This window comes from Alligator mississippiensis, chromosome 15 (genome assembly GCF_030867095.1).
Source record: "Alligator mississippiensis isolate rAllMis1 chromosome 15, rAllMis1, whole genome shotgun sequence".
NCBI classification, from domain to species: domain Eukaryota; kingdom Metazoa; phylum Chordata; order Crocodylia; family Alligatoridae; genus Alligator; species Alligator mississippiensis.
The window spans coordinates 3047439-3064122 of NC_081838.1; the positions used below are offsets into that span (position 1 = coordinate 3047439).

The window sequence follows — 16684 nt, forward strand, 5'->3', positions numbered from 1 at the left end:
CCAGCACAGTCTTAATTGCCATTGTGTAAAAGAGGGCAGTGCCTGTTCTGAATTCATGTTGCCTGCTGTGAGGGAGGAGCAAAACTAAAGCCATCACATTTGCCGTTTTGATTTAGAACTAAGGTCATAGGCCGAATGAATCTCAACTTTTCACGCTCCTTGGACCGTTCCATAATCTGCTGTTTGGGTATAGTCCCTATCGAATCACAGCTTGCATCAGTCTTTCCCCCAAAAGTAGGAGAGACCTCCAGATTGCACTGGAAATGTGGGAGTAGGAGGATGGGGAACCAGAAGGTTGAAAGAGCACAGCACAAGAAAAAATCTCAAAAATACTATATTTGGACCTATGCTACCAGGGTTACCAACCCAAGGATTTGTTTTTCTTGTATTGGCAATCTTGAAACTTTTTACTGACAGCAAAACTTTGTCACTGATTTAGGGTTTACATCACGTAAATGCAAGTCTTGCCAGACCCTGGACAGGGGCCGAGTTCAAATTTAAGGGTTTAATACCAACTATAATAAAGTCTGATTATGCTTCAAGCTTCCATTTCTTTCCCTGGCCACTGGCCTTGCCAGTAGGTAATTATGATTTAATTTTTTTCTAGCCTCCTTTGGGATTCAGATTAAATGAGGCTGCTTATTAAACTGTTGTCCGATGAATATTTCAATGGGATGGTGGTTTTATAATAGAAGCGAGTACAGAAGCAAAAAGGAACTTGAAAGTAGCCACTCAGACCTTAAATTCCAGCGTCTTTTCACTGATCTGCTAAACCAACGGCACGGTAGATTCTGGAGCAGGGGCGCTCAATCTCCAGCCTGCAGGCCAAATGTGGCCCGTGGAGCCACGGCATCTGGCCCACGGGGCTCCCCGTGGGTCAGGAAATTTGACGGTGGAGGAGCAGCAGTCATTAATACTGCTACCCTGCACCTGCTGCCAAATCCCCATGCCCCTTCCCTGCCCAGTCAGATGGAGCTGGGCCAGGCTTCCTTCTCCCTGTGACCAGGTTGGGGCCAGGCCGGGCCCCCTTCCCTCTGCACGGCCAGATCAGGGCCAGGCTGCTCCCTGTCCCCCTCTGCATGGCCATTCCCCCCAGCCATGGGTGAGGTATCATGGCCACAGGCCGGATTTGATCCATGGAGAGACCCAGAAGCTGCCCGCCCGTCCTGTCGGGGCAAGAGGTTGAGCACCTCTGGTCTAGGTGAGACAAACTCCCCATTTATATCGTGGTTGGTATTAGCAGCACATCATTAACAGCTCATAACAATCTGGTTAATGTTTCTAGTCAACTTGAAGCTGGATCTCATAACACCAGAGGAAATATCTTCCTGAGCGCTAAATTTATTCTTTCAGAGCCAGTGATCATCGAACTTTAATTAGCTGGAACTGCACACTATAAATTGGTTGAGAAATAAATATTTAAGAGTGATATTTCTGTACCGATAATTGAAACATTATTTATTGCATGAAAATGGGGTAATATGATCTAGCTTTCTCTGTTTATTGGAAAAGCATAACAATTTAAAATGTCAGTTATTTATTATTAAGAGCAATATTAGAGTAAAAGGCTGAAATATCATTCATCATAAAGAGGTGACTCATTGCCAGATTGCTGCATTAAACAGGAGAGTGCTGGTTCATTTTACATTTGCTATATGACAAAGCAGTACGATTTTTTGCTAAAATGCTCATACCTCTCCATTATTTTGGAGCAATGCAGTGCACTGTTTCAGAGAGATGGCTATGTGGGTTTTCCTAGGAAAAACCCTAAAGTCTGATTTAAATTAATATGGTGTAGTTAACTGCCAGCAATTTTATAGGATCGTGCATTATTTGAGTAAAGCATGAAAGTCTCCGTATATTGTTGACCAAAAAACTAAAGTTTGGGCCTTAATTTCAGCACCTTCCTGTTAATAGGAGAAATAGGAAGGGCGGGATTTTCAAAGTCACTCCAATTAAGATCAGTCTTGCTAGTTCAATTTGCGCGTGCTCACGTGTGTGTGAGAAAACAATACTACTGGTATCTTCAATATATTCTACATCTCCACACTTCATTTTTCCAAATAACGGCTTCTACATTCACTGTTCACAAACCTTTTTAGCTGAAGGTTTCTGCGCTGGGTATGCTGACACAACGCCAGTTTGTGATGCATCTGTTTTAGTTCTGCATGTGATCCACATCCTGGACTTTTCTACATTCATATTACTATTTTTCACCTAGCAAAAGTACTAGAAATATTATTTCTATCAATGAAATGATGCTCTTAAGGAGACGCGTGAGTTTTGTTGCTCAGGTAAACACCTGTTGTCTATAAAGAAGACAATGTGTTGGGGGTAGCGTATTCTTAGTCTCCACTGAGTTAGGGTAACACCCAGAGTTATATTCACAAATCTGTTCTCCCACCTCTGCAACTGCAGTCTTGTCTTTATTTTGTACCTTGTATTCTTCTTTTTTTTCTGTAGACAACATGTGTAGCAGGTTTACCAGGCAGTTATCTGGGAATCCAGTCAGATGTCTGTTCTCCATGTTACTTTGTAGTTTCAGTACCTAAATATTGGAGGTACATTTGCTCTTTACCAGCATGCTGCCTTATACCAAAAAGGCTGTATTTTCTTGGGTGCTGAGTTAAACTGGTGATTGCAGCCACTAATGTGTGCTGCTCAAACAGCATTGCTCATGTCTGTCATTGCCTTTTATGAGTTATTTATTCATGCAGTTTCTTAGTTCAGCTTTGTGCCATGGCACTGATTGCTGCTGTCGCTTCATCACATTGCATAAAGGTGTAATTCTTTCAGACTCAGATAATGGACAGAGATAATCTTTCCATTACAGAGAGATCATTCAGACCTGAAATACCTGTGCTCTGTTTTCCTGCCACCTGAGAGATTCAGGCTTTTTCTCTCCAAAGAAAAAAAATCCCTCTAGTTACTTTTTGTTCTCGAGTCTTTGAAATATTTTATTTAAATGTCATGAATAAGGGCCAATCATTTGTAATTTCTTCTATGGAAGAACCACTGCACAACTTATCTGAAAGCCAGAATATAATGAGTCCTGCAATTATTAGTATCTCGCAACTCCACACAGCTTCTGAGCTGAATTTTTACTCCAGCCCATGGCATTATCCAGCTTAGCTTTTCACGCTGGGACAGACTGTCGGCTTCTTCTGCAGATACTGTTGATCGGGTTCAGGCTTCATTGATCACTTCCATGAAGAAGTATTTCCCCTGTACCAAGTGGCTGTTACCCACTTTTCTTTAGAGAATAACTACTAAGAAGGTTGTCACCAGCAAAAGTATAAATAGTGTGGCTTGCATCCTGGACCAGCGTCCCCTTTCTCTGCCTCGTGGCTCTGCTCCTAAACTCTTGCCGCCCCATGCCACCTGCAGCTACCCCAGCCCTCCCTAAAGCAGCTGCACCTCACCCTTCCCTCCACTGTCTGTCATCACCAACAGTTGCAATGGAGAAAGCCTGGATCTGGGGTGCTTCTTCTGGGTCAGTATTGGGGGGCTAGTTTCCAGTTGCCCACCCCTAACTATGTTAGTGGTGACTAGAGGCAGTTGAAAAATGGTATTTCCATCCCAGAGAAATTCAGGATCTCAATTTCCTCCTTCCCTTCCTCTTAATTAGAAAGAAGCATTAAAACTCGCCAGAGAAAAGCAGTACTGAAATCTTTGGTGAAACATCAGAACGATCTTATTGAAACATTTTGTTTAGCGAACGGCAACTGTTCCGTTTCAGTAATGTCCAAACATTGCAAAATGCTATAAAACATTGCATATGTAATATTTTAACCTTTATTTGTGTAACGAACATTTAAAAGATCATATATCATAATGCAAGAAAAGGATAGTGTAACAAAAGAATACATTTAAATTTAAACTAGCTCAGATTTTTTTCCCCCGTTGACAGTTTCTGTAGAACACGTTCCAGTTCTAACAAAGCCGTGGTTTTGCGTGGATAGCTTACTGATTTTTGTGGGTTTTTTTACTGGCTCCCATGATGACTGCTGATTGAAAGAAACTCATGTCTTTCCTGACTGTCTCGAGTTAAATGGGAACACAAAGGCGAATTACGGATAGGATTGCTAATACTGGCTTATAGTGGGGGTGGAGCACCAGTTCTGCTTCAACAGGCAGTAATCGTCACCTTGCAATTGAAACCATTGTTTGATCTTAACTTTGCCAATGCATTATTCAGGTATTGATCACCCCTTCTTTTTTTCTTTTAGGAGTAGTGGGGAATGGGCCAACCTCGGCCATGTTTGGTTTCCTCGGCAAGTGGAGTGTAGAGACAACTTTTTGCTCTAATCAGGAATTATTTATTTAATAGGCTTGTAACTGAAATTGTAGTTCTTGCAGAGTACACATAATGGCAAACAAACTCCTGGCTAAACTCTCGTGCAAGTAAATGGCAGTCTTCAGCAGTGAGGCCTAACCAGTAGTTACCACGTAGAAACCAAAATTTTCAAATCTCCGGAAGCACTAAAAAAGGGGAGCCTTGCGGTTCCCAAGAGGTATGGCTATCTCATGGCAAGGGTCCTGCAGCTGTCTTATTACTATAGTGAAATGTCTTTCATTTAAAATGAATTCTTTAAGTAAATGTCTTTGATCACTAGGGTGATCAAGTTGCTAGTCTGAGATACAGTTTTATTCCACTGAGAGGCTGATTTAGTAGTCTTACCCCTTTCAAAATCACAAACTCCTAAATCTAAACCGTTTTTTCTTTCAAGTGTTCAAGTAGTATGTGACATCCGCGTTACATATACGTATATACTTATACCTATATTTTGTGACGGATGGATACAATGTCCATGTTGTTTAAATGGCTTCTAAGCCCAATGAAAGTAATAATAGCCACGTTGTTATACATATGCTGGCTTCTAGAATATATATTCTAGGCACTCAAAAACAGGGGTAAAATGATACAGTCTCCCTATGCAAAGAAATAGACTACTACAATACGAGGTACCGCTATCAACCTTCTGTTCTTAGGCATCCCAACAGCTCCTTGTTGTTTGAGAGCGCTCCACGAAGCGCCGAATGCCATCATTTACAATAATTACACTAGCAACTTAATTTTCACATGCAGTTGTGGTAGAAGTGCTGATGATGTTACCTTTTTCTCAGATTACTCAAAATATAGATAAGATCCTGCCCTTCCAACCTCCGCACTGGTCTAAACAGCTGCGTGTGCAGGGGAGAGCAGTAATTAGTCTTTGGCAAAGTTTTGCATGTATTTTATAATTATATGAACATCTGATCAGCAGTAACCCGCCTGCATTTGTTTTCAGACAGACTTGACAGGGTTTTGCTCCAACTTTGTAAGAAGCCAAGGCATCTTTTCTTTGATGTAATACCTTACCATGGTGTTGCAAGCATGGCTTACGCCTTCCCTAGTTTCTGGAGGTGGCAGCCGTCCTCTGTTATCAGAAGAGCTGACACAACACACAGCTAGTATTAATTATTACTTAACATTTGTACACAGGTTTACGTGTCACCGAACATCAAAGTATTTTCTGGTGTTTGGTAAGCATATAACAATTTTTGCTTCACTTCTGTTCATTTCTGTGACAAAGGCTGCATGAGTACTAGCTGCTTTGCACTGCATGTTCTAACATGCTTCAGACTCTAAATAGCCCTTCATGCTAAGTAGTGGAGATTTAACCCCAAGCTGTTCACCAAGCAATTTGCAACAATGCCGTACAAAAAAAGTTTGATAGGTTTGGGGAAAAAATCAACAAAAACGAATGCTTGCAGAAACCAAATCGTGCTAATAAGCTTGTATGTTGATTAATGGAATATGTCGCAGAAGCTTTAACTATATTTGAGTTGGTCTAGTAAAAGAGATCAGATTTACCCGAAGAACCTTGTCTAACTTCATGCTTGTCACTCTTGTTGATAATGTATCGTCCCTGGTCAAGACTGATAGGCTAGTAGAGGCTGAATTCAAATAGCACTTGAAGATGCTGACAGGAACAGAAGAGGAACGTTGCACTATGTGTTCTTAATGTAGGTTTCTAAATGTTTATCACTTTTTCCACCCCCAGAAATAGCGTAGATCGAAAATTCAAGTTTATGTTATGTTGCAGTATGCCGACAGTCTTGTCCGTAGCCAATGAGTGTAGGATCTCTACGTTTTGGGGTGTATGAAAACAGATGTTGAAGATGTACGATCCTATAGATAGAGCAGTGGTTCTCAACCAATTTGCCATGGCAGGCCCCACTTGCAGCTATCGATGTGTTGTGGGCCTCATCCAGTAGGACCACAGCTGGAGCACTGCATCCAGTTCTGGGCACTGCACTTCAAGAAGGAGGTGGAGAAGCTTAAGAGAGTCCAGAAGAGGGTCCACACGCATGATGTAGAGGCCTGGAGACCAAGACGCATGAGGAGAGGCTGAGGGACTTGGGATTGCTTGGCCTGGAGAAGAGCAGACTCAGGAGCCTTGGTTGGAGCCTATAAGTATATCAGGGGCGTACGTCAGGGTTTGGGGGAGCGTCTGTTCACCAAGGCCCCCCAGGGGAGGACAAGGAATAATGGGCACAAGCTGATTGAAGATTGCTTCAGGCTAAACGTAAGGAAAAACTTCTTTCCAAGTCGAGTGCCGAGGGTTTGGAACAGGCTGCCCCAGAAGTCCAGTCACCCACCCTGGCGATCTTCAAAAAACGTCTTGGCGCCCACCTTGTTGGGGTCATCTGATCCCAGTGGGCTTTCTGCCCACGCGTGGGGGGGCGGCTCTGATGACCTGTAAGGTCCCTTCCAGCCCTAACACCTATGAAACTAGGAAACTTCACTTCCTGTGTATCCATTTAAAAAAATGTTTTAGCAGGATGTCACGTGGGCTGCAGCAGTGTGCTGATTGATTGGGCCGTGGGTTGAGAACCCACGATTGCTATAGAGCTTGCAGTTTGATACATTATTCATTGCAGCACTCATTACACAAATGAAGGTTAAAATATTATATATGTAATGTTTTCTTTTATTACAGATGTATGTACATTTACCTTATTTTCTGACGTATGTAATATTTTATAGCGCGTTGCAATGGTTTGACCTTAATGGCAGCTGTTCCATTGCAGTAAACAAGATGTTTCAATAAGATCACTTGGATGTTTCACTAAATATTTTAGTATTTCTGTTCTTTGGCAAGTTTAAATGCTTCGTTCTAATTCGGAGGCCAGGAAGGAGGAAATTCTAGAAAATCCTAGGCGCGAAAAGCAGTCGAAAGTGGTTGTTTGTTTAGCCCTCGGTAATGACAAGCTGGGACCCACTTGTTCCATTGACCTGTTGCTATATTGCATTGACGGCGAGGGGGTAAAGCAATATCAGGAATTTTTCCTTCCTGTAATGCAGAATGGATGAAGAGAGAAACTAGACCTCAAGGTAAATGATTTAAAGCTAACTGGCAAAATTATTTAAATCTTTTAAATACCTGTCTGGCAAAGATAATAGGTTAAAAGACCGGATACCGTATTTAAAACGTTACCACTGACATGGTCTCCTGTTTCATTTTCTTTTATTTGGTAAGAGAATGCTTTCAACGTCTCGAAATGGTTGATTTTTTTATTTTTTTAATGCAAAACTTTGAGAATCTACGCTGTGTGAGATCAGGCTGCTTGTCTGTCTGCCTGCTGAGGGTTTGACCAGAAGGGAGCAGTGGGTAGCCAAGGAAGTGATAACATCAATAGGAGATAATAACATATGTCACAAGGATGAGCCACATGCGTTCAGATGAGTAAGGAAGTGACTTAAGAAAATAAATAAGTATAAATAATGCCAGATCTAATGCTTGTCTAATGCTTTTTTTTCCTGGAAGACTCTGGAAAGTTATGGATTTTATAAATCACAAATGTTGGAGAAATGAAACCTATTTGAAAAGTAAAAATGTTGTTAGAAACTCCACGGTAGAACTGTAAAAGTAGAAAAAGAAAAGATCTCTTATTACACCTTGGCCTTGTGAGCTAAAAGCCAGACAATTCCCAGTCTCCCTCAAAAAGAGATTTTTAATGCATCTAATTTAAAACAGTAAAGAAAAAAGTGTAAGTGATCTTGCTTACGTAAAAGAAAGGGGGAAATATATTTGTGGGTCTTTGATGATGATAATTTTGACCCCTAAATCTCTCTGGTCACAAATCAGAGCAGTATAACAAGCAATACTCAATTAATGTAACTTAAAAGAAATGGGAGGGGAAGAGACGGAGACATTTTACTGAAAGGGTTTGAGATGCAAAGATTTTAAGCGATATCTCGTACAGGACCAACCGCGTAGTGGGGATTCTTGTTGAACCAGCCTTCGGGCATCAGGTGTGAGAACAGGCTACCCAAGAGCCTTATAGTTGCTCCAGTAAAAGGTGCCACAAAAACCCCTTGCTTCCCAGATGTGTCCTGGATCCTCATGGGTCCAACAAGACTTCAGCCCTGCTCCTGAAAACCTTCATGTCTTCCCCTCGTTTTTAACCGGCTGTAAGTATAACACTTGTCTAAGCAGAATATTGGCGCTGTGTGGCGGACATTGCCTTGCACGTCTGGTTGGGTACTGTTCTGAACTTGTATATTCATCTTTTTGTAATCCCAGCATCATAAACTGCTCCAAGGACGTATTTGAAGGCATGAGAAGCTAGGTAGAAATGTGTCGCCTTGTGTTTCTGCATGTATTCAATAATTGTCTGTGGGCGCCTCTACATGTTCATTAATGCGCTTTTGCTAATGCACGTTACATTTAGTACCTCTGGGTATTTATACATGTGCTTCGGGGGGTGCTTTAATTAGCACAGCTCTGAGACACGTGCTAATTAGAAGCAACCAGAGTGTCGCATGTATTAATGTCCCCGCGCTGAAAAATGGCAAAGGGCACTTTGCACTAAAGCTCATCGAATGAGCTTTAGTTTAGAGTGCCCCACCACCACTTTTCAGCATGGGGACACTGACACACGTGACGCTCGAGTCTGCTGGAGAACGGGAATTACCACGCTCCAGCAGACTCGATTAATCGAGACTGCTTCCGTGCGTCGGAGCAGCCTCCCTGCACGTGTATAGGAGGCCTGCACTGTGAGGTACTGGAAAAGGTGCGTTAACGCACATTAGCAAAATCGCATGGTTTTTGTGTGACGCTTTAATGCACATTAAAATAAGCTAACGCGCATTGAAGTGCACGTGTAGATGCACCGTATATAATATTATAGCCTCCTTTTTTCCCTCCAGTCGTTTGCATTGGCATGTGTCCCTTGGGCAATAGTTTGATTATTTGTAGAGTCACGGTGTTTTGCAAATGCACATGATTTTCCTGCGGTGATTATAAAAATCCCAGAAACGACAGTTGCTGTAACCGAACTGATGGCAGTAGCATGTTCAAACACATGTTCAGGAAGGTTTGAGTAAGGATTGTCACTTCCAATTCTCAACGGTAGGCATCTTGACTCCATACTTGGCTGAGTGACCACATGAAAATATCCTTTGCTTTATGTTTCCTGGTTAGAGAAGCTTAGCTTAACATGTCGCTTGAAGTATTTGACAGTGTGGTCATGACCAGATTCTCAGCTGGAATAAATGCAGTTGCATTGATTTTTTTTTTCTTTTGTTTTGTCTTGGTTTTTTGGAGAGTTACAGTAGTCTACACCAAAAGAAACCCCCGACTAATCATGTATCCGTGACCCAAAGTTTGCTGGTACTCCTGACCTCCAGCGTGAGATCTGTTTGATTCGTGCTTCTATTATCTCTGTTAGGATCGGTTCTCTCAGTAACTGGATCTTTTGTACATCACAGGACCGGTTTTATGTATTTTTTGCTATGGGAAATGCACTGTTTAGGCCATATTTAGCCCTCCACTCCTTATTCTGTACACACACTTGTACAAGCTCGCACACGTGTGCACAGGATAAAACAGCCTTCACATTAAGGCTGGACCAGGCTGGGCAGTTGATGAATTTTGCAAGTACAGGTGACGTTTTGCTACAAAATCATGCTACTTACAGGGTGCATCTACACGTCGTACGGCGACATAATTACTGCACCGTGTTTTAGTACTTCCTTCGGCATGGCGCAGTAACCGCCCGTACTGCATGGCCCTCTGCGCCAGGGGAGCACGCTGCTACGGCAAAGTAGCTGCCGGGCACGTGTAGCCCCACGTGGTCGCTACATGGCCATCGCGTGACGTGTAGATGCGCCCACGTGCAAGTTACCAGACATGCAAGTGCAAAGTCCTGGTACTATTTATTGTGTAAAAACTTTCCAGTGCTGAAACGTCACGTATTTTAGAGCAGAAGTGCCCAGAGCCAGCAGGAAGATTATTTGGTAGAGCCCAGTTACGAAAACTTTGCCTTAAATCTGTGGTGAATTTAAATGTCGTGTCCTAAACCAAACTGCCGAGCGGTGTCACGTTCTTCCGTCAAGTAGTGACGCATCAGAAATGTGCCCTGAACTCTGAAGTTACTTAAAAAAGTCTTGCCTGAGTCATTTCCAGCTGATGATTGTTCTGTTGGCAACAAAAATATAGAAAAGTGAGGTCTGGAGTAGGGCTATCCAACTTGGAAGTGGCAGGGGGCATACTAGATGGTCTGTGGGCTTCCAGGGCAGGTGCGTCGTGGATGCACCAGAAGTCTGTGTGCATCCACAAGCCCACGTGTCTCCGTCACTGTCCCCCCACCCCTTCCCCTCCACTTCCAGCCCACGTGCCTGCATGGACACCCCCACATAAGCTGCATGTAGCTGGAGGGAGGGGGGTGCCTGGAGCCCCTAATGCTGCTGCCACCACAGCCATAGTGTGAGCCCAGGCCACAGCTTGACCTTGGGCTGCACGTGGCCCGCAGGCCACCAGTGGGGCAGCCCAGGTCCAGATGATCAGATGTCCTACTACCCGGCCCTTGCTCGCTGCAGGCGTGTTCCCGTCGTTCGAACGACGAGGCTTCCAGCATTTCCTTCCCAGCGGACGGAGATTTGGAGGCCGACCCTTCAGCTGGTAGCTACGATTGCTTTCGAAATGAGGTCTCCCGTTATTACGTGGTGCTGCTAATTAGAAACCGAAGGTGTTGCTGCGCTTCAAGTATTGATTGTGCCCATTTTCTCTTCTAGGATGATACCAGCTGCTAGCAAATCTTTTTTCTTGACTGATCTGGTGGCAGGACGCGAGTACGATCTCTGCGTCCTGGCCGTCTACGACGATGGGTTGACATCTCTGACCGCGACCAGGGCGATCGGCTGCGTGCAGTTCACCACGCACGAAGAATACAAGCAGTGCCGCTCTCTTCACGCGCAGTTTCTCGGAGGAACTATGATCATCATTATTGGTGGGATCATCGTGGCTTCGGTTCTCGTTTTCATCTTCATCCTTCTCATGAAGTACAAAGTCTACAACAACCACCACAAAAATAAAACTACTAAAGTCAGTAACGTCTGCTCTCAAACCAATGGTAGCCAGAGCGGGTCAATGGCGCGCTCGACTTCCAAACTGACGGAGGGCCGGGAAAGTTTGCATCAGGAGTGCTCAGGAACGTCCAACAAAGGCAAAACTGTTGTCGACTTTGATTGCGAAAGAGTGACTCTCACTGACACAACCTTTTTAACTACTGATGCAGTATCCTAATAGCAATGTGGCAAGAGCACACACACACCAAGGTGGTATCGCTTGAAACATTTTAATGCGAGTGGTTGTATTTTAAGCTTCACTACTATTGTCTATTTTTAAGATCAGATGGTTTAAAAAAAAACTATTTTTTTAATCTGTAAAACAGTTCCTGCATTCTTAACTATTTTTGTTTCAATATATTAAATATAAAGTGTGTGATTTACAAGATTTTTTTTTTTTTACTGGTTCTTTTATAACATACACTTGCGGTATTGAGGCAACTACATAACGATGGGTATTTCTTTGGTAAAATGCACAATTCACTCATTCAGTTTTGAACTGGCAGCAGGACGTGCTCTCGGGATCCTCCGGGTTTTTGTCTTCTCGTGGCAGAGTCGTTTAACAAGTAAAGTAGTGATTCGTTAACAGTGAAACGCAATGAAAAAAGTCCTCAACTTGTTGACCGTGATTTGTTCAGCGTTGTATGTTCGTTCTAGACATGCGAGCCACAGAACAAAAAAGAAGAGAAATGGGGATCAGGCCGGGGGGGTGCATGGTCCTAACAGGTCGTCTGTGGGGAAAATACCACACCAAAATAAGGAAAACAGCATTAAAGTTTTCAAATAGTTGTGCACAAGTATTTACTGATGCAGAACGAGTTTATATTATATTGCCTTGTGAGACCCTGCTCTTCCCCGGCAGTCAGATTTACCGTAAATCAATCAGGGGCACCCGTTTTTTTTCTGCCTGATTTAAATCTCCAGAAAGCTACTGAAGTAAGTACTCCGCTGTGCACGTTTTTGCCGTGCTGGAAAGGGTGACAGTCGCACTCCCGAATGGTGCCAGTCGTGTTGATTTGACTGGTGTGGGTATGTTTTAAGACTGACAACCCATGTTTCAAGGCGCACGCGCTGCACCATCGCACTGTGACACTGGACCTTCAGTGGCTTCTCTGCCAACCTCTTCTTTCTGTAATACTGCATGAAGTGTGTAATGTAACTGGCCGAAGGATGAGTTATGTGAATGTTTGTGCAGTCGTTTTTAAGCGTTCATAATAGTTGGATCTTCCTGTTGTTTAAAGGGATGCTGCTAGGTCAAGACGGGCCCAAATTTTAGATTTTGTTGTAACATTAAAAAAAACAAAACAAACCCAACTTAAGAAGAGCGTAACATAAAAAAGGACCTACTCAACAGCAATGTGTCTCTGTATTTTTCTTGCAGTGTCTTGAAAACAAAATTCTCCTTAACATCACTAATCTGTTTCTTGTTAAGCACGCTGAAGGAACTGGAGAGAGGAAACGATCGACAATACAAGTGCAGATTATCAAAACCCGTTTGAATCGTTTAAGGTGATAAGCACATGATAATTTAAAAAACTAATCTGGAAGGAAATCCTTGGACTTATGGTATCCCTTTAATCAACTGAATATTTTTCCGGTTAGATTTGAAAGCATGGGCCAGGGAAGGATATACAGCGGACAGCTGTACACTTGCGCAACATCCAACTAATATATTTTAATTCAGTCATTACAATCGAGTAATAAATACACCTGCTCAGAAACTCGAGACTTTAATATACTTAGACTCGTTCATTGTCGGTGTCAGGAACTTTTGGAAATCTTTTATAGAGATTACTTGGCGTGGCCTAGATACCGCATGGATTTCCATACAGAAATGAAAACCAAGCACAAGAGTTTGAATGATTCTGTCTTCGGTTCCCCTGGTAAGAGGGGCTGTTCAAACCGTGAAAGTCGAGTCACGTAGCGTATCGTACACCTGTATGTGAGAAAGATATACTTTATGAAAACTGGGATATTGATCTGTCTCTGCACAGGGAAAGGATGGAATAATGTGCATATGACTTTCTAGCCATGACCTGAGTTAGGACCTTTCTCCCCACTTCTCCAGCAGGTGCAGGTATCACCAGCCCTTCAGCAACACGCAGCACAGTGTGGTTTTGATGGTGGTGCGCCCGTCTTTATTTTCACGGCTGCTTTGACATCAGAGCCTCCTAAGTTTGAAGAAAACAGTATGGCTGAGGTTTGGGCCTTTGTTATTTCTGGGGGGGGGGAGTAAGCACGAGACTCGAGGGACTTGCTCCTTCCTGGAGGGTCACTAGTGATCTGGCCCGTGGCCCCTGTGGTTTCCAAGGAGCCGTTCCCCGGAGACGGGTGTTCAGGATGCCGGTGGGTTATACTCGAGAGGATGTGGGGTCTCTTTTTGTGGAGGTCACAGTGACAGGATGTAGAACATGCCCCTTTTTTCAGAAGTTGCATATTATACACCTGCGCTGCAGAACGGATGTGGACACGGCAGAGAGAGTCGAGGGGAGGGCAGTGAAAATGGTGCAAGGGCTGGGAGACATGACTGCTGGGGAAAGACTGAGGGAACTGGGCTGATTGAGTCTGCAGAAGAGAAGACCGAGGGGGATTGAATAGCAGCCTTCACCTCCCTGCAGGGGGGCTGCAAAGAGGATGGAGCCCAGAACAGGCCACGTGCCCCCGAGTGGTAGCACTTTGCAGCCCCCACCCCCATGGCAGGGGCCAGTATCGGTGCCCCTCACTCTTCAACACCAGCACACAAGGCCGGGCGATGCAGAGTGCTTGTGCAGTACATGGTGCGTGCATGGAAAGTCCGTTCTGGACATGCTCACTCAACCACACACATGTCCCAGCAGGCCTCAATGCACGCACGCATGTGCAGTAGTTGCTGTATACCGCTGCGCTCAAGTACACGTGCAAGAGGAGTAATTTATGGCGCGTGTGCAGAACAACCAAGGGAGCGCGCTGACGTGCGATTGACATGCGCCATGCTCAGTAAGCATGGCGATGATGGGCACGTGTGTTGCAGGCTGCATACGCCAGTACGTAGCGGCGCATGCACCGCCAGCCAGCACGTACCGGTACAAGGCGTGTGCACAGGGTGGGCACACGGAGCCAGTGAGGGGTGTTGGGTGCACAGCCTGCCCAGGGCCTCGAGTGCGACGGCCCTTGGCTTGAGGCGGCTCGAGCTGCTACGTGGCCCCTGGCCCGGCCCTCACAACTTCCCTTGTCCCTGCAGCACAGGCAGGAGCCGCCCGGCGCGCACAAGGCTTAGAGGTCTGAGCCCTCGGGGCCATCAGCAGCAGGACAGCGCTACGGCTGCGGGTCCCTCGGGCACTGGATTCGGCTACGTTTCCTGCTCCCTCCCTCATTGCCGCCGAGCTCGGGGGAAAAAGAGGTAAGACGTATGCACAGCCCCGTGCCTCGCTGCCCAGCCAACACGCGCCTGTCGGTGCCCAACTGTGCCCCGGCAGTGCGCGGGCTCCCCTCCCGGCGGGGGGCGGCAGGCTGATGGGTCGTCATCTTCTCGTGTCTCTGCACCACACCTGACCGCTTTGCTCCGTGGGCCCGTGCTCTTTTGTTGGGCTTTGGGACGGCTTTCGCTGCCCGTGGTTGGGATGCCACTGATGTTTGAAAACATATACATCCATGTCGTGTCTGCTAGCGGTGTCCCTCCCTGCTCCCAGCCAAGGGCCCTTGGACTGGGGAGGAAGGAGGGAGGGGAGCCTGGGCAGACAACACAGCCCACCGGAAGCCTTGCGCTGGGTGAAAGAGCCGCTAACTGCTTAATTGATGAGCCATTAGGCTGCTAGCTGTTTTAGGTGATGGGTACTACTCTCCCCGTCCCCTGCTCCTCCCTCCTGCCTGCCCTGCTGCCTTCTGATTCCTCCGGGGCACCGCACAGCTCTGTTCTCTGCCAGGCTGCGCCCGCCCCAAGCTAAAGGATAACCAGTTTGCTTACTGGTTACCACTGCACCTATCCATTAAATGATTAATCGTTGAACCTTTCACACCCGTAGCACATGCGCCCTCAAGCAGCGCGGGCAGTGCAGCAGGGGTTGCGTGGTCCGAGGCGCTGTGCCACCGTCAACAGGTGGTCGAACCCGTGGCACAGCCCCGCTGCTTCATTCATTTAGCATACGTGGTTTCGGCATATTGTTTCAGCCCTCATAAGGCGATGTCATCCTGAAGGCCACCAGGTGCCCCAGTAAATAGACACAAGGGACATGGTTTGAACTTGTCCGCAAGGGCGTTGGTTGTCATTGCAAAGGCCCCGGTGGTATAGGCTTGTGGCACAGTGGCCCTGGCCAGTTCAAAACCGGCTGAGAAGTGCCCAGTAATGGCATGGCCTGTTAAATCTTCTTCCTTAGTTCCTTGGAGCATCCGACTCCGGTGCGTAGGTGGTCGAGATGTCGCTACCTTTCCATGGCGCAGCCCCTGGCGGTAAAGACTCAGCTGCTGCAGCGTGCGTTTTTCCGCTGTCGGGGATTTTCTTCAGCCTCTCGTTCCGCGTCCGCAGTCGTGTCTCCCTGGGCACGGCATCCCGAGCTTGGGTGCGGGCGAGGGAGCTCCTGCGTGACTTCAGACGTTGGTGTGCTGCGGGGTGGTCGTGCAGCGGGGGTCTCCCATCTGCGGCGCCACGATTTTGGCAGACTGCTAGCAAGGCAGCTGAGATCTGTGCAGGGACCCATTTATTGAGTCCAGCCTCCTGTGACCTCCTTGCACGTGTCTCTGCCTTTTAGTGTATGCACACCCTGTCCGGAGCAGAGAGACGTGGCCAAGCTGCTGCTCCCCTCTCCCCAGCTCTGCCCAGACGTTAAAACCCGCTCCCTGGGAGGGGCAGTGGCATTGCGATGGTATTTCTGTTCAGGCAGCGTGGAGGGAATCGAATGACTTCATGGCTCATTAAAATCCACCTGCTAATTTAACTCCACGGGTGCTAAATAAAAAAAGGTGTCGATGTTCGACTGTTCAACCTATCCTTCCTTCTGAAATGTTGCTGTCCATTAGGCGTTTCTGGTAATGTTTCTCTTCTGTTTCACAGCCCTGCAGCCAGTTTTTCAGTTTTAGCTAAAAATCTGAACTCGAGCACAGTAATATTAATTGAGGTGCAGCAGTGATTGATGGAGGCACTGGGGGCACTGTCACGGTGCTCAAGACGGCTAGATTTTTGTTTCACAAACCTGCATGCAGTGACCATAACAAATGACTGCAGGCCTAACAAAACCATACCTTTTGGCTAATTGGTTTGGGGAGGGTTTTTTGCTTGGTTTGTCGTGTTTTTAAGCTGAATGTATAATCTAG

At 45.7% G+C, this 16684-nt stretch overlaps 1 protein-coding gene across 8 annotated transcripts in view; it reads left to right on the plus strand.

Moving 5' to 3' along the window:
* The window catches only part of LOC102573424 (leucine-rich repeat and fibronectin type III domain-containing protein 1-like protein), a 169580-nt gene extending 157794 nt beyond the window's left edge, over positions 1–11786 (plus strand). For all 8 annotated transcript variants that reach the window (XM_059718459.1, XM_059718460.1, XM_059718461.1 and 5 more), the window contains one exon: positions 11066–11786. In XM_059718459.1, coding sequence (XP_059574442.1) covers positions 11066–11576 — 511 coding nt within the window. In that variant the 3' untranslated portion in view covers positions 11577–11786. The remainder of the gene's footprint in view (positions 1–11065) is intronic.
* Positions 11787–16684: the final 4898 nt, after the last annotated feature.